This window comes from Epinephelus moara, chromosome 16 (assembly GCF_006386435.1).
Source record: "Epinephelus moara isolate mb chromosome 16, YSFRI_EMoa_1.0, whole genome shotgun sequence".
In the NCBI taxonomy this organism is placed as follows: domain Eukaryota; kingdom Metazoa; phylum Chordata; class Actinopteri; order Perciformes; family Serranidae; genus Epinephelus; species Epinephelus moara.
In genome coordinates, this window is record NC_065521.1 from 16,470,636 (window position 1) to 16,493,039 (window position 22,404).

General features: G+C 40.6%; 2 protein-coding genes across 9 annotated transcripts in view; one reads left to right on the top strand and one right to left on the bottom strand.

Moving 5' to 3' along the window:
* Positions 1 to 3,377, bottom strand: part of cfap74 (cilia and flagella associated protein 74) — a 79,925-nt gene extending 76,548 nt beyond the window's left edge. For all 6 annotated transcript variants that reach the window (XM_050066003.1, XM_050066005.1, XM_050066004.1 and 3 more), the window contains exons 1-6: positions 3,288 to 3,377; positions 2,692 to 2,790; positions 2,427 to 2,511; positions 1,938 to 2,102; positions 913 to 1,011; positions 694 to 798 (exon numbers count right to left, since the gene is read on the bottom strand). In XM_050066003.1, the coding sequence (XP_049921960.1) occupies positions 694 to 798; positions 913 to 1,011; positions 1,938 to 2,102; positions 2,427 to 2,511; positions 2,692 to 2,785 (548 nt within the window). In that variant the 5' untranslated portion in view covers positions 2,786 to 2,790; positions 3,288 to 3,377. The remainder of the gene's footprint in view (positions 1 to 693; positions 799 to 912; positions 1,012 to 1,937; positions 2,103 to 2,426; positions 2,512 to 2,691; positions 2,791 to 3,287) is intronic.
* A 3,923-nt stretch (positions 3,378 to 7,300) lies between these two features.
* Positions 7,301 to 22,404, top strand: part of gabrd (gamma-aminobutyric acid type A receptor subunit delta) — a 33,503-nt gene continuing 18,399 nt past the window's right edge. The window contains exon 1 of one of the 3 annotated variants that reach the window (XM_050065029.1): positions 7,301 to 7,713. Coding sequence is in view for 1 of the 3 variants with exons in the window: in XM_050065028.1 (XP_049920985.1) it covers positions 7,646 to 7,713 (68 nt within the window). In the remaining 2 variants the exon portion in view is untranslated. The remainder of the gene's footprint in view (positions 7,714 to 22,404) is intronic. The other 2 variants (XM_050065028.1, XM_050065030.1) reach the window with 2 other exon arrangements.

The window sequence follows — 22,404 nt, forward strand, 5'->3', positions numbered from 1 at the left end:
GGGCTCGGTTCGGGTTCGGACAGAAATATGCGGCCCGTGCCACACTCTAACACACACACACACACACACACACACAAACAAAAAAACCGGACATTATCATCAGTTTATAAAAAAACCCCGGACGGGACGTGAAAAGTGGACATGTCCGGGCAAAAGAGGACGTTTGGTCAGCCTAACCTAGCGGTTATACAGAGGTTTAACGACAGAGTTGAGCTTTTTTGTTGTCAGTGTGCATTTGTTGGGACCGTTTCGGTGTTGGATGTTAGCCACTACTGCTGTGTCAACTCGTGCTAACTGGTGTTGAAGATTAACAAGTGCGGTTTTAAAATGGCGACTCCTGGTCGAATGCATCTGCAGTTGTCTAAGTGACAACAGCTGCCTTTTTGTTTAATTTTTTATTTCAATGTCAAAACATAGTGGGTAGACATGGAACTGACACTGTGGGAGGAAAGTGACTCTGGAGAATGGAGAGACGTTGTGATGCTACTTGGTTATGGGATATTTCAGGAAATACCTTAAAGATATCTAGAACCAATACCTAGCCCTAATGATCATGCGTTTTTTTTGTGTGTTTGTCCCCCAGTGTCAGTGTGGTGAAATATTGAAATAAATGAGGGGGCTGAATTTTTCATGCAGTACTAATGCCTATCAGAACAAAACCTTACTGCCTAACCATTTTCCTCTCAGACTCACTCTTGTTGCTTCAGCTCGGTGTTGATGTGGCCCTCCAGCTCCTCCTCACTCTGCAGCTTTTGACACAGATGCTTGTGCTGGGCTCGCAAACGAAACACTGCCACGCTGCAGAATAAAATACAGAGTGCAATACACAGAGGTTAGGCAAAACAGAAACACCTCATACAGTATATGAATATAAAGCACAGACCAGACTCTGTTTGTTTATTTTGAACTCACCTTTTGTCTGCTGCTTTCTGTCGCTCTAGCTTTCTCTCCAAGTCATCCCTCTGCTGCACCAAACTTTCAATGTTCTGACGACAGAGTTTAAGCTCTTCTCTGGAAAAAAGAAACACAAAATAACAAAGACAAGTTCAAATGTTGACACAGGGAAACATGCCGGATCAAAGTCAATCAGAAAGAGCACTTTCAAGGCTCTGATGTGTTCAGAGCGTCAGGCTAATGGATTTCCTTGTGGCCATTGCAATAAAAGGAAGGTAATTCTGTCGGCTAACAAGGTAATCTAATGAAGATATTGAAAAGCCGAGAGTGGACACACACACCTCAACAGCTCTGAATTGCCCAGTGTTCTTTTCGCAGTATAATGGTGTGCAACAGAACAATCTGTGACTGGGGGAAAAGACTGTCATAAAAAGAAAATCATGGCACATGGTACAGTAAAAGCGTGAGATTGGTTAAAAGCCAGGTGTGCTTAGGCTCCATTAAACTCATGTTTGATCAGAGCGCAGAACAGCTCCACTCTGACCTTTGATGTTTTTGTGCTAAAGGAAAATGATAGCCATTTTTGCCGAGGACCGCATCACAGTTCATCGGGTGCTTAATGGCTCGCAGTGCGGACAAATAAAAAGAGGGAAGAAAAGTGGGAAAAGGGGACATTACGGGAAATGTTCTCTCTTCAGCTGAAATGATTTCCTGCAAATAGCTGAATCAATTGGTACAGAAATGATTGGCCTTGTGTGAAGAGGGCAAAAGGGGAAAGACCTAGGAAAGTGGAATAACACGGAAAAAAAGATGCTTCCAGAAAATGAAAAGATTGTGAAAAATTGTTTTTTTTTCTCAGCAATGCAACAACCTGTGACAAAAAGACACCTGTGTTTGTTTGGTAATCTTACTAAAAAAAAAAACAGACGCAAAGTTTCCATTATGTTTACAGGTTTCAGTAGAATCTAGAAAGGCACAGGGATTTCTATCTAGGGTCTGATGCTACTGTGGCTCTAGAGGTTTGTTGATTGCCAGGTCCAGACCTGGCTTTCAACACGTCATGCTCCTTCTGTCGATGAAAGCAGTCCAGCTGGTCCAGGTTTCGTCTCAGCTTGAACATCCGTGCTGTCGCGGCATAACTCCTCTTCTCATCATTGACGGCCGCAACCGCAAGGTCACCATCACAGTCACTATCACCATCGTCCTCTCTTCGGGCAGATGGAAAGTGACATTTAGGAAAGGTCACATGCTTAATGCAAAATCTGACTATGCATTATGTACACACATAAAATTATATCACTACTATGCCTAGCTGTGTTTGTACTGAGGTTTCACAGTGTAGAAAACATAATACATTCTGGATTGAGGTTTATCATTTTCTATTAAAAATATAATTAGAATTACAATGAGTCACAGTGACTTGATGTTCTAAATACTGAGAGAGAGATAACAGGATTAAGGATTAATACATAGACAGCTGTATTAAATGGTCTAAATATGATATGATTTACAGAGAAAAAAGAGACACTCACTCATACAACTCATCTAACCACTTCAAATCAGGAGGAAGGGCTGACTCTTCTTCATCAGTGAAGGTCTCCTGGCCTGGACCATCCTCTGAAATATATACATCATATATTAAGTGAGAATATCCCAGTCTCCTTAAACTATGATAAAAGAGAAAGTTGTATACATATGTGATTGTGAATTAGAGAGAAACTGGCATCCTCAGTGACTACAAGTAGAGATGACAGGCTGCATTTTGCGAACAAAGCAGCAATGGGAGCTGTCACTCACCCTCATTGTCCTCATCAGCGCTGAGGTGGACACCCAGCTGTCCGGACCTGTCTGACGCCACATCTAATGGGCTCTCCCTGTCTTCCACGTCCATTTCACCTTATTAACACAGGTAACACAGGTATATTGTCACACAAATCTTCGACATATCCCTGAAAAGGGGCTGAAGGCTAACAAACCTATATCTGGGCCCAAAACATAGCGCCAATTCATTGTCAGTATTCCATGTCAGCATCACGTAATTTTAAAGTTAGCTCACCTTGTTTGTTGCGGCAATAACTTAGCTGCTGGTATCATTAAAAAAAAGTAAAAATAATCATTTTAATGTGTTTTTTGTTGGATAATATTTCGGCCGATATGAAAATTTGCTCTTAGCAGACGTTGTGGCAAACTTTGGAGGTGTGTGGCAGTGCCACTAAGTAACTTAAGGCAACATTAAATAACAAGATTTTTGAACGGACGTGTCGTTTCTCGATATGGGCTAGCTGAGCTTGGAGAGCAAAAGCTTGGCAACTAATGCACAATTAACGCAAAAAGTAGGCTCTGTAACATTTAAAGAAAACTTAAACTTCATTTAAAGAACACTGAGTCGTTACCTCGCTCGGCTAGGCTTTCCTTTTCTTTGTAAGATATCTTCTCAAAATTACTTAGTGCGCACAGCAAAAGTTAATCCGCCATGTTTGTTAGTGTTTCCAAGGAGACGGAGCGCAGGGGGCGGGGCTTTGAAAGCCCCCCGAGACTGAACTCTCAACTGAAACATGCTGTTGGAGAAATATTATACCAACTGTAATGACATAAGGTCCGCCGACATGACTCAGTAAGACGTTAAAATAAGAGTAAAATCACATAGTGCACTTGTAAATGGCAAAGTACTTTATGTTAAAGAAAAAATAAATCACAACTGTAGCTTAATGTGCCTACAACGATTTTACTTCTCTGATAGCAGCACTGAATAAATGCATTTTCGTTACCTTTCAATATAATTCCCTCCACCAACATTGGTTTATTTCTCCTGATTGATATCAGTCCAGCCACACTCAGCAGAATATGTCTCAGCTGGCTCAGAGAGAATGATAAATCTGTGAGTTATGCAAAATCTTTTGTCGAGCATACCGTATGGCCCTATCTGATTTACACTGGAAAGGACGTTAATTTGTAGTTGATCAGTATTGCACTGGCACAATGGGGTTTTTTTCATTGGAAAGATTCTCTTTTATTTGACACAATAAAGCTGTCTTTCAGTGCGTCATGTTAAAGAGGAATTCAGAGGGAGAGGGAGAGGAAGGAGAGGAGTGTGTCCTACTGTATAACATATTGAAATCTTGTGATAGAGGAATATTTGTATCACCATGGGAGACTGAATAAATAAATAGGATGAGTGTGCATGCCTGTGTTGTAGGAGAGAGGGCAGGTTTTGTTGGGGAGATAAAGGCAGAGCAAAGAAACTGTGAGGGGGAAAAAAGACCAGCCGACATAAAGGATGGATCAACAGGAGTGAGCACAGAGAGATGGAGAGAGAGAATACATGAGGGTGAAAGGAATAAAAGGAATAAGGAATAGTTTGTGTTTGAGAGCCACAGAGAAGACAATCCCATGCAGTGCATTGCAGCGTGCACTGTAGCCTGATATCTTTATATCAAAAGAACTTGCAGTGCAAATCCAAGTGGAAGGTCTGGTGAGCGGGAGAGACAGTGGTTTGAATCCCCAGCTACTGACTCCAGGCCTACCTCTGCTCCCCGGGGCTGAGGGAGAAGAAACCAGGGCAGGTGCACTGCAACTGTGCATGAACTAGGCCTACTCTCCCCGCAGCACATAGAGGTTACTATTAATAATAAGGAGAATATAATAGCCTGCATGTTGTGACAGAGAGGGGGGTATTTTTCTTATCAATCCTATGTTTGATATTTTTTAATCAAGTTGAGAGGAGATTAAAATGCCTACTGAGATTACCTGTGGGAGTCATATAATATCCCTATAATGTGATAAATCCCTTAGAAATTCATAGAATAAATCAAGTAGGAAGCAAGATGTGTTGGTAACTTGCTTTGGTTTATAATCTGTTTTAATATATGTCAAGGCTTCTGTATCCGTCAAGAATCCCTATCATGTTATTAATGCCTGCTGTGGTTTTAATTACATATTTTATGTATATACAGTCTGGTACTAATGGTATAGAGTTTTGTGTGTGTTTATTTTGTTAGTACATGTACTTTGGTGGGGCATTTTTATTCCTTTACTCAATGGTTGAAAGCAGAGAGATGAGGAATGACATGCAATGAAGGTCTCGAATGGACGGTTTATGTTAAGCACTTTAATCCCTCGGCCACCATGATGCAACCATCATGTTTTCAAATATGTCTTCTGTGTCAGTAGTGGTCTTATACTTTGTGATGTTATGCTGAATCTCCAATGGGTTCCCATAGAGACTGTATCTCTTAAAATTGAAGCCTTTGGTCTCTGACATAAAAGCATTCTAACCCTAACCTCTGTGTTACACTAATGGGAGCCTGATTTGAGAAGCATTCAGATCAACACGTGCATTAGAGCAGAATTATGTAACAGTCTGGGGTGGAGGTGTTGAGCTCACAGTGAAACCTCTCATCAGCCTAGGTTCTCATTCCTCATATTATTCTGCTGACCAAAAGCCCATGTCAAGCTGAGGCAGTTCCAGAGTCCCATGAGGAACTGTTTAATTTTACAAGAGCAATTATCCCTATTGGAGAATACATAACAATACTTACAATACAAAAAAAATATAAAATACACACACAATTAAAAAAAACACTAACACCAACTCTTGTGTCTGGGTATTTAATGGGAGGGGACCGAAAGAATGAGATCGCAGATACAAGCGGTGGAAATGAGTTTCCTCCGTGGGGTGTCTGGGCTGACATCCGGAGGGAGCTTGGAGTAGAGCCGCTGCTCCTTCGCGTTGAAAGGGGTCAGTTGAAGTGGCTCGGGCATCAGATCAGGATGCCTCCTGGGCGCCTTCCACTGGAGGTGTTCCGGGCACGTCCCACTGGTAGGAGGCCCATGGGCAGACCCAGAACACGCTGGAGGGATTACATATCTCGTCTGGCCTGGGAATGCCTTGGGGTCCCCCAGGAGGAGCTGGAAAGTGTTGCTGGGTAGAGGGATGTCTGGGGTGCTTTGCTTGGCCTGCTGCCCCCACGACCCAGCCCCGGATAAGCGGATGAAAATGGATGGATGGATGGATGGATGGATGGATGGATGGATGGATGGATGGATATTCAATCCTGGGACAAATGTCTAGTCATGGGTAGCACCGTCACTGCCAATCAGAGCCGACTGAATACAACACCTGGGTGGATGTGCTAATTTTAGCTTCTTCACTGTTGCGATACGATGATGCGCCACCACAAAATATCACCTGTCTACATCCAAGCAGCACTCGAAAATTGTACGAAATCTTGTCAGCACCAAGTTTGAGAGTGAGACACAATATGTAGGAGATATAAAAAAGAAGAAACCACTGTAATGTGTTCACATCGGGCGCAAATAAAACAATTAGCGTGAGCGAATTATATAATAATTATTAATATAATTATTATTATTACTCTGGTGAGCGCCGTCTCACTCTGAAGTCGTTGAAATGCGACTTGCAGCGCCAGAAACCAACAAAAAAAGGCATCCTTTGACATCAGCATGATAGGCGGCCAGTTGCCGTTATAGTTTAATGGCGCCCAAGTGGTGGTGGATGGGTCCAACAAACACCGACCTTCACCGGAGAGAGTGGTGTTCGCGTACCATGAGATTCCAAAGCCAAACCCTGTTCTCTTTTTTTTTTTTTTTACTAAACCTAACCACTCGTTTTTGTTGCCCAAAGCCAACCGTGTGTGTTTGTTGTTGAAGGGAAAAAAACCCATCAATTTGCAGTCTTGTGCCAACGTAGTGCTTTTATTTCGAAAGAGTCTGTGTGTACGCATTTAATTTCCTGTGAAAATGGAAGTGTATTTTGAAAGAAGACAATGCATGTCACAGGCAGAAATTGACACTGCATGTTGTATGTGGACGTGGAAGGTCCATGACCAAATGTCGATATGTGACGAGGTCGGGGTGAGACTATGCTGCTCTGGTCTACTGGGAAAGCAGCTTATTGCCAATTTTTAATGTGTTTTCCTGTGTTTCTAAACCCCACATACACTCACTAATTTGGATGGAAAAGGGTCAGTCTGACTTGACAATGCCATGACATGGTTTGACTTATTGAAAACACTACCTGCTTTCCTTTTATAAAAGTCCCAGTGACCAGCTCAGAGGCTTCTGGGTGCCCCTACCAACTCTGGCCCCCCCTGGGCCCCTCACTAAGACAGCCTCTGCTGCTGGATCTTTTTCCACCAGAGTGAAATACGACTTCATTTGAGACAGTAATTACCTAATGGATGTGATTCAAATGTGTCAAACATTACATAATGAAGTCCTATGTTCGTGACATGCCTTCCCACCCCCCGCCTTCCGTGGCCAGATTGAATCTGTTTAGAGGCCAAGCAACGGAGGGATCGACAGATTAGTGACACTCTCTCTCTCTCTCACTCTCCATCTCCATCCCTCCCTTCCTCTCTCCATCCCTCCCTCTCTCTCTGCTCTGTTGCTGGAGGACAGACGGCGGCGGCAGCGTTGGATCGGCTCGTTGTTGCGGTCGGACCGGGAGTTTTTGGTTTCCCTCAGCGCGCTCTGTTCTCGTGCGCTCCCGGACGCGGAGGATTTGGGGAGCACTATCATGGGGTCATCATCACCATCACCACCATCACCATCATCTTCAGCAACATCAGCACCACCACCACCACCACCACACTTTACTTTCTTCTCATCAGCAGCGCCGGATCACGAGGAGAGCGCGCTAAAATAAAACTCTGTGGCTTTGGCGTCGATTTCCATTCCGGGAAACTTTTATTATTATTTTTCATCAATTATTTATCACAAAGCGTGCGGAATGGAGATCCCAACTTTTCTGCTGCCGAGTCTCGCTCTGCTCTTCGTTGGAGGGGATATTTTCACCTGGTGAGATCAGCTTTGTTTTTTTTTGTCTTACTTCTTGCAGGTTTACTACAGTGTGTCACCCATCAGTGCGCAGCGCTCCAGAATATCAAAAGGTGAATCAAAAGTTGGATAAACATAAAGTCTGATCAGAAAATGTCAACGAGCACTGAGAATATGAATTAGATTATAAGGATTATGATTATAATGAGCATTATAATACCTTTCTATGGACTGTAAATCACGAGGCAATCAGCATCACCGTCTCTACTTTAGGAAAACCAGCATTAATTAAAGCTACATTATCACCAGTTAGTTTGATCCTCCTCGCTGTGTGTCGCCTCCCACGACTTTACCTTACTAATACACTGTACTACGCTTGCAGCTTGAATTTCTGTGCCTTCACCCTCCACATACTTCTTAACACCCACAACCTGAAGTCTGCTTTCTCCTCTGCTTTACCTCCGGGCACATGGACCTGATGTCACTATTTGCATAATGCATATGCATAGACAGAGGTGAAGACTGTGTTTTTTTTATGGAGATGAATGCGAGGTGAGGTGAGTGGGTGCGTTTTGGTGTAGCAGATAAAGTCATCCACCTCCAGGCCTGTTCGATCAGGGTCAGATATCAGATGGTGTCATCATACACATGGGTGAGAACAGGCCTCTCTCTGTGTGCAGTAGTATATTTAAACAGAGCAGCCTTCTCTGAGATATAACCAACAACGTAGCCTACAGTAACAGCCCTGTTTGGAGAGTTTAAAGGGAAGGGAGGGAATTAACAGATGGATAGCTGCCATCACAAATATGCCAGTGAATTCGGCTCACAACACCTCCTGTTTAGATCACAGTTTGCTAAAATTAGCCTTTAAAAATGAATCAGTCTCAGAGCTAGAAAGTGAAGTGAGATTTGCAGGTAATGAACATGATGATCCGAAACCTTAAACAGTGCCATATAAAGCAATGCCAGACCTAGCATATGTGGGGCCCCGGGCAAGCTTCCACTGTAGCCCCCCACCCTCAAAAAGTATTATCTTTTATATTCATTTTATATTTATCAGTCCCTCCAGGATCTTGCGACAAAAAAACCTTGAATTTGCGGCCCAATACCCTTGAGTTTGTGGCCAATTTTGTCAAAAATTGCGATAAAAATTGCAGCATTTTTATGTTAATTTTTGTGGGAAATTGCTAGCCTGGAAATCCAGACTCAAATCTAGAAAGACTTTGAGTCTGGCCCTCACCGATACACCCTTCCTACCCAGGGGGCGACACTAACTGAGGCATATTAAATGCTGCCGCACGCAATTGGAAAGCATGATAGCTAATCAGAGCAAAAAACAAGGTGACGTATTCATTGCACTAAGCCCCATTGGTTTGCTGAACAGTGGGGCTAACTGATATATTATGCTTTTGCCATATCCCGTCGGGAAAACAGCAAAAACATCCTTCCTGGCAGCGAAGGCCTATAGGGCAGTCTTCTGTTCCTCTCTCAAGTGTAGTTGGCTTAGCGTTTCTTCCAAAGCTAAATTGAATGGACGCGGTCCTTCGGCAGCTGCCATCTTGGCTGTTTACTTTTCAACTCCTACAGCACAGCGCTGTCCTCATCATGTTACGCCTGCCCAGAGCCTGCCTCTGTCAGATATACTGATCTGATTGGTCCGATAGACGATTCAGCGGGCTCTGCTCGTCGGGGCCAGATCCCGTGCAGAGCAAATTTGAATTTGCTGGGGGCGGGGCATCTGGATTTCCAGGTTAGGAAGTTGCGGCAAATGACAAAAATTGCGGCTAATGACAAAAGGAGAAAAAAAAATTTGATTTTTTTAAACTACTACCTACAAAAAATAAGTGATGTAATCACCTGCTATAATAATCATACTGAATATTACAAAAATAGCTGCAATTTTTTTTTATAGTTCTCTTCTTTAGTTTTATTTAATTAGTTTCAAAACATGGACTCCAGTAATGTTGCAAAAAAATCCTGAGTGAATACTGTAGCTCTCAAACCGGACAATTACACTGTAAAACAACCTGTAAGCTACATATTCTGTAAACATAACATTTTAATACATTAAACACATATTGTATGCATTTAAACAGTGCAAATTCTTTTGTCAGTACAGAGTGTTTCTCCATACTGCAGTGCCATTAGCGCGATTTGATGACGCCTCTGATGACGTTTCAAATGACGAAAAACGCGGGCAAATCGCGGGACTTTTGAAAAATTGCAAGCCCCCGCAAATATTGCAGACTTTCGTTGAATTTGCATTAATTATTGCGATCGAAAGAGGGAGGGATTGTATTTATTACAAACAACAACTTTTTTTTTCTTTCTTTTTGTAATGCGTCCTGATAGCTTTTGTCTATTCCTTTTCTTTTACTCTCCCCACTCTCCCATACCATCAGTGCTCTAGTATTTGATCCCCCCTCCTCCCTTTTTTCGGAGGGGTGTAGGGTGGAGGTGCTGCCATTGATTTTACAGTGTTTTTACATAGTGAAATTGAATGCAACCATGACCTCTGATTGTCACTGTTATAAACGACCTTCTTACACAGCTGTCTTGAATACAAAACAGCTTTTGTCAGCTGGGGTCTTAACCAGATGGTGAGTTTGAGCGCTTTAAACTTTATATACGTCTTCAATAGAGGCCTACAGTACATTCATCCCTGTGCAGTGGAAATGCCCTCATGCTTTCGTCCATAAGCTTTCCCAATCAGCATCCAATTCTTAGGATAACCAGCATCCGCTGCTGAGCCCCAATTTCCCCAAAGCCCATATTCTGGCAAGTGTCTCCACTGAAAAGGGCAAGGGGTGAAACTATTTAAGCTTTGGGTGAAATTTGGGCAAATCACTTCTATTGTCCCTCTTGGCCGTCCACCAGCAGAGGGAGTAATAGCTATTGTAATTGGATTTTTCTGCCTCTAGTCACTGCTGTTATTATTATTTTGTTCTCAGTACAATGCAGAGTGTAGGCTTTTTCTTGCACCTCATTATGTGTCAGCTCTCTTTCTCCAGTTCTCTCCCTCGCACACACACACACACACAAACACGCGCAAAGTCATGCACGCACGCACACATCGCCGTGTTGCCTTTGGTGGCTGAAAGTTGCAAACTGCTTCTCTCCCCTCACTCCTCACTCCGAACAGATTACTCTAGTTCTCTTTTTAGCTCCTCATTTATCCATTTCACAAAAAGTTGCTTAGCTAAGTTATGCCTCCCTCGCCACCTTTGGTGTGGCGTAAATTTCACAGCTTTTCTTTCCAGCTGAAGTGTCACTTACCCTTCACTTCACCAAGCACAATCTGCATCTAATTGATTGTGTAATATCTGCAGCAGAGACAACAAGGAGTGGGCAATAAAATACTGTAGCCTAGTAGAGGACAGCAGCACCTCAAACACAAGACAGCACGGACAAGTGTCATGAATATAGAACGTACCAACACATTGTGCACAGAATCTCATTGACTGTTTTAACCTCAGTGGATAAGAGCACAGATAATGTGTAACTGTGAGCCTAGGGGAGTCATAACATTTTCACAATAAAATATTTAATCAGCAAGGGATAGATGAGTTGAAGTTAAAATAAAAAAGATAATTGAAGGAACATGGTTGTTGTTTGGTTGGCTCGTTGGTCAATTTGATCAAAACATACAGTAGATATTAAACAGTAAGGATGGAGCATATTATTTCTACTGTCAACACATCCTACACAAAGCCAAAAATCCACAATAAATTTTAACTTCACTGCCTGTGTAGCCAAAGGGTGATACTGTACAGCTTACTTCTTCTTCTTGTCGAAAATCTATTCCTATATACATGATCTTGATGCTGTAAATACTTACAGTATTAGCACACCATTGTGTATTAATACAAGGCTGAAAATAGTCCCCAGCTAGTGCACTATTTACCTCTGTTTGAGACACTTCTGATAAAAACTACAGTGCCCAGCTGTTATAGGAAATGTCATAGCTTCTTTTAAAAACAAAACTATGAGGCGACCTGTTTATATCTTCAGTAGGAACCAATGGGCTCGGGGCTGAGACTAATACATTGTTGGTGTTATGCTGAAATGCCTTTTTTACTCATTCACTTTACCCTTTATATAAGACACTCTGTAGTCTACTGTATAATGAATAGTAAATTAAGATTTCATATACCCACTGACAGGTGTAGTGTTGCAGGACTGTAATTTTAAAATCTATAAAATGTGACGTATTGCATTGTGAGATTGTTAGCAGAAAGTAGTGCACACATTTCTGTTTGAAATTGCATACTAAGGGCTTGTGCCCACACAGCGTTTTTTTTTTCCGAGTGCCAGCATCTTTTTTAAATTGTTCCCAATTAGGAGAGACTGTGTTGAAAAAAAATGGCACACCCAGCGACTTCCGATCTTTTCAAAAAGGTCCTGGTCATCACTGCCACTCCTTTAGCTACTATCTGTCCTGAGCGCTATGATATATCAGTCCGACACTGTCACAATAAAGACAGAAAAGCCCATTTGTGGGAGCAGATTGACTGGCGGACACTTACTGTTGCTGCTGAGTGTTGTGCTTTTGACACCATTCGGGTTGTAAGACTGTTAACTGCGTAGTCAACCCTCAGTTAAACCATAGCATTACGTAGCTACCTAGCTGATGTTGATGTCAAAATATTGTTGTCATAGAAACAAAACCCACATGTAGCGCATCATTAAATAAAGTGCTTAGAGCGTTTTTTTGTTTTGTTTCTTAAATGTGCTGGGATTAAGTGCTCCTCAGTGCCCTGCTACTATTCTTCTGCCGAAGAAAAATGCTACGTGGACACAGGCCATAACATATTCATACTTAAGTGTGGCGTAAAATTGAGTATGTGGTGCATACCGTCTGCAAAGTATGTGGCTTTTGTGTAAGAGAGAAAAGCCCAGATGTATACCAGATTAGCAAAACATTTCTGAGTGTGTGACGTGACTCATCTGCCCCAAAATGCACTGCACCTCAGACTGTAGTGGGTCAGACTGCAAGGCAGGCGGTTTTAGCACCAACCGGCAACAGAGCGTGTACGATTGTGAAAAATGTAGGAGCTAACAGTTAAAATGCACTGTAAAATATATATATTATTACTGCACTGTTTAATAATATTAATCAGCCTTAAAATAATACTAGAAAATATTACATTGAGTGAAAGAGGTCAAGTTGATTTACATTTGTGATAAACAATTTTGATTCAAAAGCAGCCTGCACTGGTAACGTTGTGAATGTTATAATCATGCATTGCAGAGAAGACATATAGCTTGAGTATGCTTCAGTTTGAACAAAATGCTGGTAATGGCGCACTTAATCATTACTTTAGTGGGCAGTATGCCATACAGGAATTTGCAGTTCCTAGAAAAGCAAAGGCATGACCTGTACTACTCTGCCTCTGACTGGCTAGAACTCTCTGCTGTTGTTGGTTGGGTTCAGGCAAGAGAAGTAAGATTGTTAGGGTTAGGGTAAGAATGTCAGGATGAGCCAATCAGAGGCAGAGCAAGGCAGAGTAGGGCAGGTCATGCCTTTGCCATCCTAGGAAATGCTAATTCGAACACAGTAGCCCTACACACTGACTGAAAATGTAGTATGCAGTATGCTACTGTAGTGTACTATTTCAAACAGAGTCCATGTCATGGATGCTACCTTTATTTTGTTTCAGTGCAGACATTTTTGAGGACACATACAGTAGTATATCAGTTTAAAGAATTCTAACTGAGGAGAGTGATGATATAGTGCACTTTGTAGTACAAATGATGGAACTTGTTTACACTCAGTTTGACATGTTTGGCAGGAAAAAACAGCTGTAAGCAATGATATGAATGATTGCTCTGTGTCATTGAGGTGTGTCGTCATGAATGTTATTTATTACACCTGTCTTGCCATAACATCTCAAAATGTCTGCTGTGCCAAGTGACGTATTGAAATAGATCATACTTTTCCAAAGGAATTGTAGCTACATCTACTTTTACCATTCTTGTCTTGGAATATTTATAACTTATTTGTTGACAGCAAAATAAGAAAAAAAATTTTAATCAAAAACCTGCGGTGTAACCAGCATGAACACTTCCTGCAAGTGGATAATATTTATTCTATACACGGGGATGTTTCTAAAAAAAAAATCTGAATTTAATCAAATAGTTAGGTGCAGTATTTCACGATAGGTGGCTGGTTTCTGGGGCTCTCTGCAAAATATATGCAATCAAATACAAATCTATGTTGCGTAGTCTGCTGTGGGTAAGATACAGGCTGCATACACACGGCAGAGAGAGTGGGAGGATTGGGGGTCAATAGGAGCCCTGCATTGGAGCTGTAGTTGTTGAACGCTAACAATTTCATCACATTTTAAAATCCAGTCCAATATAGACTCTTATTCATCTTAGAGTGTGTACAGGAAAGCTCTATTAGTTTCCGCTCTACAGAAAGACAGAGAGAGGAGTTTACACTTTAGACATTTTGTTTTACATGAGATATGTCCATACGTGGATGTGTCAGCAAGATGTGTCAGCAAGATGTGATGCAGCAGGATTTTTAATCCCGGCATTTCATGGTCTTCCTGGTCTGTCACACTTGTCCTTAAACCCGCACTCAAGTGACACAGTGCTCCTAACCAATCTGTATAAGAGGCTGAGTCAGCGGATAAATCCCTCCTACTGTCCGGAGAGTACATTTCCCAATAACACAGTGATTTGATCATGTTCCTCTGGCTGCATGTACTGCCTCTGTAAGCCCGACTCTGCTCATGCAGCAGGGCGAGGTGGTGCAGGGACACTTGAGTGCTTCCACTAAAAGCCTCCTACTCAGTCTGAGGTGATGCGCCACATGTGAACAGCAAAAAGGAAACACTGTATTCTAATGATTGTTTTCTATATGCTCACAAACTTTTAAGTTCTGATTATCAAATACTTATTTATTTGTTTGTTTTTTAAAAATAAAGCACAATACTTTAAAATAAAATCTAAAATCCCTTGAGAAGCACAGGTTCATTTAACAGCACTGTAAGCAGGGTTGTAGCTAAAACTGAGGACACTGAGGTCTCCGGGGTTTATTAATTCTAAAACTGAAAACTTAAGATATTTTTTTAAGCTGATCTCAACATTAAATGTGTATGAGATGTCTTAAAATTTGATTAATTGCAATAAATGAATCAAAGACGCAGCATTAAACCATCATAATTTAATTCCTGTAAGTGTGGAGGATTGACTCCAATGCAGCATTTAGACTTTATTAATACAATTAAAAGGTCCTAATGATTAAAAAACATTTCATTGGTTTCCAACCTGGGGATCCTGACCCCCACTAGGAGTCGCCAAAGCTTCACAGGGGGTTGCAAAGCCTTTTTATTTTAAAGGGTGTAAGAAATCTTTTAAAAAAATATGTACAGGAGGCTGAATTTCAGCATGTCATTCATTTCTGTGAAGAAAACTAATTGAATTTGGTATTTTTAAAGTTTAGATTGTTATTCAAGATATAAACTTTAAAAAAATCTCCCAGGATAAGGGCACGGTGAAGACCTGAACACAAGCTATATTTACATACTGTAACCTTCACTCTCTGCTAAACAGCCTCATCCTGCATTAAAGTATGCAGTTAAACAATAAAGGTCTTAACAGAACAATTGTTAAGCATTAAGGAGAAAGAAATTTCTAAAAGAAAAAAGCCTATTAAGTACGTTTACAAAAAATATATAATACAGACCGTGAAGAAGATAAAATGTTCCTAGAAATATCAGGAAAACTAATTTCTGTTGAAATATTAACAGGAAACCATCTGCTCAGATTGCAAAATGCTAAATTGCTCATTTTCCACAAATTTCCTGCAGTTACTGTGTTCACTCTAACACTATAACAGCTTTTCCGTGCTGTTATTGTTATGCATTGAATATAATATGAAACATCCATCAAATATGTCCCTTAGTTAGGGGTCGTCAGTTTACTCAATAAAAAAGGGGTCCTGTAAGGACAAAGTTTGGGAACTTTAGAGTGTAGAATTCTTGCTGTCTGGTGAAATTAAACTGCTTAATAAATAAAATATCCAAAGTAATGGAAACTCATCAGATCATTTACCAGTTATTCCCTTTAAAGTACAGCTCCATAATTAACCAATAAACAGCTGGCATAGTACCAACAGGACCTTTAATGTCCTCTTTCCTTACAGAGACAGTCGTTCAACTCAAAGTTTTTCAAGTGCTGTAAACACCAGTACGTGCAAATATTTTCTGCACGATTTGCAGTTCATCGGTTCATCACAATACTAAAAGTAAGACGGCAAATTTGGAGATGCTCTGACCTGTCGGGCCCTTTGTAATAATCTTTAAGGATACTCACTGACCTGAACATTAGCCCTGCAGGATTTCCACTCAGACAAGGAGAAACCTGCTCAGGTGTAAATCCTCTCTGTCCTGTACGGTGTGTTTACCCTGCAGATCCCTCTGTAGATTTCACAGCATACATCAGGAGGGAATAGAGGCTTCATGTGTAGTGAGACTATCCTGTAACTGCAGAATCAGCGTTCAGACTCTCATACTGATGAAGTGTTCCTGAGCAAGACGGTCTATTGAGATATCCACTGTCAAAGCATACATCACATATCAGAGAACAGAATAAGTTTAAACATCTATATGCAGAGTTTTATAGTCACACTCAATCCATTTTGACCTGCTTTGAGACCATCTTAAAGGTATACTGTGCAGGATTTTCCCAAAAAAAAACAAAAAACAAAACAAAAACAATGCATAGACTAATATAGAAGTAATCCCTCTCAATCCTCACTTATGACCCAGTAGAAGTGTGTGATGGTATATTTTTCTGCAGAGACTCTGCCGTTTTTTTCCTTCTCATTTTCTTTTTTTGAGATGTTTATGGTCGCGTACCCCCACAGTGCTCAGGTGAGGTCCACGCTTTATAAAAAGGAAGTGACCAGGTGTCAGATCGTAAGCAGCAGCCATCCAAGAGACACGGTGCCAAAAAAATACAAATGTAGTGAGGCGTACTGTAACACCAAACAAGAGTGAGTCTGGGGTTGGCTTTAACTTTCAGTTTTGCTGGCTAGCGTGCTGACGAACATACTGCATAGTATTCCTTTAAGGAATGGGTTAATTGGTGACTCTAAATTGTCCGTAGGTGTGAATGTGAGTGTGAATGGTTGTCTGTCTCTATGTGTCAGCCCTGTGATAGTCTGGCGACCTGTCCAGGGTGTACCCTGCCTCTCGCCCAATGTCAGCTGGGATAGGTTCCAGCCCCCCTGCAACCCTCAAGAGGATGAAGCGGTTAGAAGATGAATGAATGAATGAATGAATGAATGATGTGCTTTAACATCGTTTGTGGCACTTCAGTGATGCGTACAGACCTTGGTGCAATCAGATTGCTTGGTTTGAACTAATTGTTGTATAATTATAATTTGGCAGAGGATAGAGGGCTGACCGAGGTTTGGAAAAATGGGCTAGTAAGTATTTGGTTTGATCAATTTCAAGTGAATGTTTCTTCAATAACAAAGAGCAAGAAGATAAACAAAGTAGAAATACCTACTACTATTACATTTTTTATCACAAAATGTGTCCAACAAAAATGCTGGATCCTATATTTCCCATAATGCAACGGATATAATATTTATTATTACCTCGCTTCAAACTCTCATCCCTGTCTCCTAGGAATTAGTTAATGAAAAACTACATGTATGTACCGCTCTGCTGTCGCAGGGAGGTGGTCAGGGCGGATCAGGGAAATACAAAGTGCAGGGCTTTGACGCCAGAAATTTGGGTTCACGTCCCGACTCCTGTGTGTGTGGCTTTAGGCAACAGACGTATTTTGGTTGAGGTTATGGAAAGATCTTGATTCTGGGTAAATTTTAATTTAAAAATTGGTAATAATTAATTATAAAAGTGATGCTGTAGTCACCACAAGTGGGTAGTGTGTTATAACATTGCCTATTTTGGTGGAAATTAAATGACAAATGAAAAGCGAATTGTCAGTGAACATTCTCCTGATAGGTTCAGTATCAACATGTTTGTGACTTGCAGGTACGGATATTAGCAACATTTTCTAATTATGTTCATAAAGAATATAATTCCATCAGTATTACCCTGCCCTCAAAAATGTGTTTTTAAATTAGCTGTACATAAATGTAATGTGTAGTAGACAGGACTAATATTTCATACCTCTAGTTTGTAACACCTTTATTTATAAATCTGTAGTCTCCAGCCCAAAGCCAGTATAACTCAGACGACATCATCAGGACATTTGTCTTTGGAAAGACTTTGGTAAACTCCTCTAGAGCCACAGGAGATATTATACTGAATGTGTCTGATAGGAACAAAAGCACAAACAATGTTAGTAAATTATCTAATACTTTTATTAAGGGAACTTAGAGCACTTGGTAAAAGTTAGAGAAACATTAGCGCCTTGGTTTAATATTATAAAAGGCCACACTGACTTGACCAGACATGACTTTTTCAGTATTAAAATTTTAGTAGCCTATATCTATTGACTCAGAGCGCTAACCCTGGTCTACGGTGTCAAAGTCCCGTGGTTTGTACTCCCACTAAGGCCCACAATCCCTGTGATATCTGTGTAGTAACAAGAAGTAGCACTTCTTTAACTAAAGGAAAAAAACAACTTTGTGAGTTAAAAATATCCATTCTGCAATTGTGTCAAAACACATTTAGTGAAACAAATTAGTAGAATACAAATGTGATTCCTAGGAGACAGAGTTGTTGGATCACACTTGCGTAGGTTTATTTAGAGACCAGATTTATTTAGAGACCAGGTTTGGCACCATTCCTTTGTCAATTTGTGCACAGTAAGTTTACGTGGCATAGTTTTTTTTTTTATTCCAATCACCTTAAATACAAAGAAGGTTGGACTGCACAAAAAATTTTGAAACCTATTTTTTCCTATTTCCTATAGCAGACTTTTAATAATATATCCATTTTCTATTTCCCTATATGTTGTTGCAATGTTTCCTATTTCCTTTTCACTTAAAGCCCAATATAAGAATAAAATGAAATGGCTATAAAAGGTAGAAATGTAATTCAATTATTAAACTTTTAATGTATCAAATACAAATTTTTCTAAAAGCTTATCACCTCTCAGACTCCATATTTAAGTGCCTCATGTGTCAAACAGTAGAGTACTTAAGTTGTCCATAAAACGATCTGTTTGCTGAATGAAAAGCAACCTATTATTCACTGTTACTGCCAGTTACTGCAGCACAGACACACACAGATACACCAACACAGACATTTGAATGGAGCAGCTGCCCGTAGATATGCACTACTTATTTATGTTTTATTATGATTTATCCAAATGGATTTTGCAGTGCTGCTCATTGCACGTCGATGCCAATAAAACAAATTAAACAGTGAGTGTCGGAGTGAGGATGAGGGGACTGACACTCTGCTCATGCTCAGGTAACTAGCAGTGTCAGTATATAAAACTAATTAGGCTTGTTAGTGAATGCAGCACATTACGTTCACAAAAAAAGACGCCATAAATTTGAGAGAGGCTGCTGCTCTTTGTCGTTCCTCTCCTCCGTCTCCTCTCCCCATCTGTTTAATGTTAGCTCATAAACAGACGGGTGCAGATCCAGGCCTCGGGAGAGACGTTTAATGAAAGTGAAATACAGAAGGAAGAGGAGTGTTTGGAAATACACAGTCTCCACTGTTTGTCATGGATGGAGGGGTGAGAAAATAGAGAGGTGCAAATGTTTAGTGAATCTCCACAGAGAGCAGTGAAATGCTCAGTCCCTTACTTGTCTTTTAACAGTATACCGTGATATTTCTTTCGCCTTTGGAGAGCTGCGTTATGTTTCTGTTGGGCTTTTTGTGGCCATATAAAAGCTAATTCTGGCCGGGAGATCAAGAAGCAAATACTCTCATATTTTTCTCAAACAACATCAAAACATAGAGTCAGATATATCTGCTCTTCAGATAGCAGCATTTAATTAAAGCAACAATCTGTGACATTTTAAACAAATGTCCATTTTGTCAGTTTGTAGTAATTATTGGTTTAAAAAAATCAGGGATCAGTCGATAAAAGTGTTTACATTTTTAGTGTCTGCTAAATGTTGTGGATTAAAAATCATCTAGTGCACAGTAAGTGACACGCTTTTGATGTGTGTAGAATAAATAAGTTCATTAACAAGACGTCCAAGAAAAAAGATGTATTGCTGGTTTGTCACATGAATGCTGTAGGTTTCAGCGGTGGCACAGAGGGACACACCCCCCTCAATATTTATAGCATGAAATCAGCAGAGGACTTTGCTTTTGACAAAATTAAAGATGTTTCCATCATAAAATGTTGCAGAAAATGCAAAAATCAGTGCATAAAAATTTGCCAAAATGCAGGAAATTTAGCACTTGATGCTCAAAATGTCCCGATGGACCAAATACCCTGTTTCACATATATCTCCCCCCAGTGTTAAAACGAAACCTACATCCTTACATAAAAAAGGAAAAAAATTGCATTTCTGTAATGTGTAATTATAAATACACCTCGTACCAGAGGTGTGGACTCGAGTAACAAATCTGACTTTAGACTCACCTTGATGAAATCAAAAAAGACTCGACTTGGACTTTAACACCAATGACTTGTGACTGACGTCGACACTTAATTCTGCAGATCCACTTCTTTTAAACCAGTCTGACAATATCCTGTCAAGTCGAGGGAGAGAACAATGAAGGACTAATAGAAAAAGTGATACCAAGGATAATTTTATTCATACACAAACATTGCACAGTTGTTAAATAATGCAGCAACTTCCAAATTCGTTCGACATTTGAATTTGCACAAAGAATGGGGGAAGATGCTGAGGCTAACATAGTGAGCTAATTGTGGTACTAATTACTAGTGCTGTATGTTATAGAAATGCAATGTCCGCACTATAAGTGAAGTTGCACTTGTTTAAACACATAAATACCAACTGTACATTTCTGTAAATTTAAAATGGCATTTTGGTGAGGCGCACATTATGACTTGTTCAGGATTTGGACTTGGCTCAGGACTTCCCTGTCTTGACTTGGGACCTGAGTGCATAGACTTGAGACTTACTTGTGACTGGCAAAACAATGACTTGGTCCCATCTCCGCCTCATACTGGAATAATTGTGGAAACTGCATATAGATCAGTGGCTCCCAACTGGTCCATCAACGGGGTCCAGATTTCTCCATAGTCATCAGTTCAAGGTCCACACAGTTTAATACATTCAGTGTCATACTTGTGTTTGGTCATGTCGTCAAACTAGTTTGCTGTCTCTGTTAAGTAGAGTTCAGTTAGTCACTCTACAGCAGGAAACGGCACGTCAGAATAAAAGCTCTGTACCAGAAATTCACTGTACGTTAAAATAAAGTGTTACAAACTTGAAACATTCACAAGTCACTTGCAGTCCATTCAGAATGGACCACTTTTGGACCACGACCCACCACTTGGGAATCACTGATATAGAGTACAGGCTGTTTTAAAGGTAAAGTCAAACAGGAAACGTTCAGGATTGTAATATTAGGAATACTTAAACTCACAGTAACCCATTAATCTGATCACCTTAGACACGTAATGCAGCAAGATCCTGTAAATGCCTATGAAGTTACAGTAAATAGACTAATACAGTATGATTTGTCCCTCAGGCAGACACACACTCTCTTGTCCCTCCATGCGAGGAGGCCTGTTTGACCTTGGTGCGTTAACGGATTTCTTGAAGGAAAAGCTCTTTATTTCCATATTTAGAAAGTGCCAATTAGTGAAGAAATCCAGGAGTCACACAGTGATTAATTAATTCACTCGGTGCTCCCATTTATTTCAGACATGACAGTGATTGCCAGACTAAAAATACATCTGCCACTGCAAAATGGATTCACCAAGGAAATGTTAATGACATGGCAGAAACACATTTTTTTTTTTTTTTACTATTTGTAGAGACAAAGCAGTTATTTTTTGTAACACGTTCTCTTGCTGTGGAGGTCAGTTTTCCATGTAGCTGTGGGCGTAATGTGTTGCTCTCTAGGAAGTCGACTTTCTTCAAATGTCAGCGTTATTTCAAAGGTCACTGAATGGCTTCTCATTGTTGGTCAATAATTACACCTTCGATCAAGCCCCCGTGCGGTCCATTTCCCTGTCAATGCCACCGCCAGCCTTTGTCACTCTGAATGTCAGTGAAACCTTTTATTTCATTCAGTTTATTTATCGCACGTCGGTCAGTGCTTAATGGCAGTTTTGCTTTTAAAATTTGTGCATCGCAGCGTGTATATGAGAATATTAATGGATAAAGCTCCACTTGTATTGAATGACCGCATTGTGTCTCTCATGACAGGGTGTAACTGACCTGGATTGAACTCAAATACATAAAGGTCCACGCTGTACTATGTATCTGCATGGTATCTGTGTATCTGCATGTCATCTGTTTACAAGCTCACTGTTTTAGAATGCAAAACTGCCACCTGGTGGTTTCAGAGCTGTGCTGCTCTTGTTAAAATCCTTCACCGAAACAGTGTCTGTCAGTATGGGCTCTGGGCCCTCTAGCAGTACCCGAGGGCTCCAGGCCCCTCAGGGGAGTCCTTTTATATGAGCAAGTAGTTTTAATTTCACTATTACTACCCTCCTGATGAATTAGAGGAACAGGAAAAGCAAAAGGATTGCTTGAATCGAGGTGTCACTGTCCCAGACTAAAGACAGCATTGTAATAAGGGGCTAGCTTAAAAGCCTTATTAAATGGGGGATATGTAG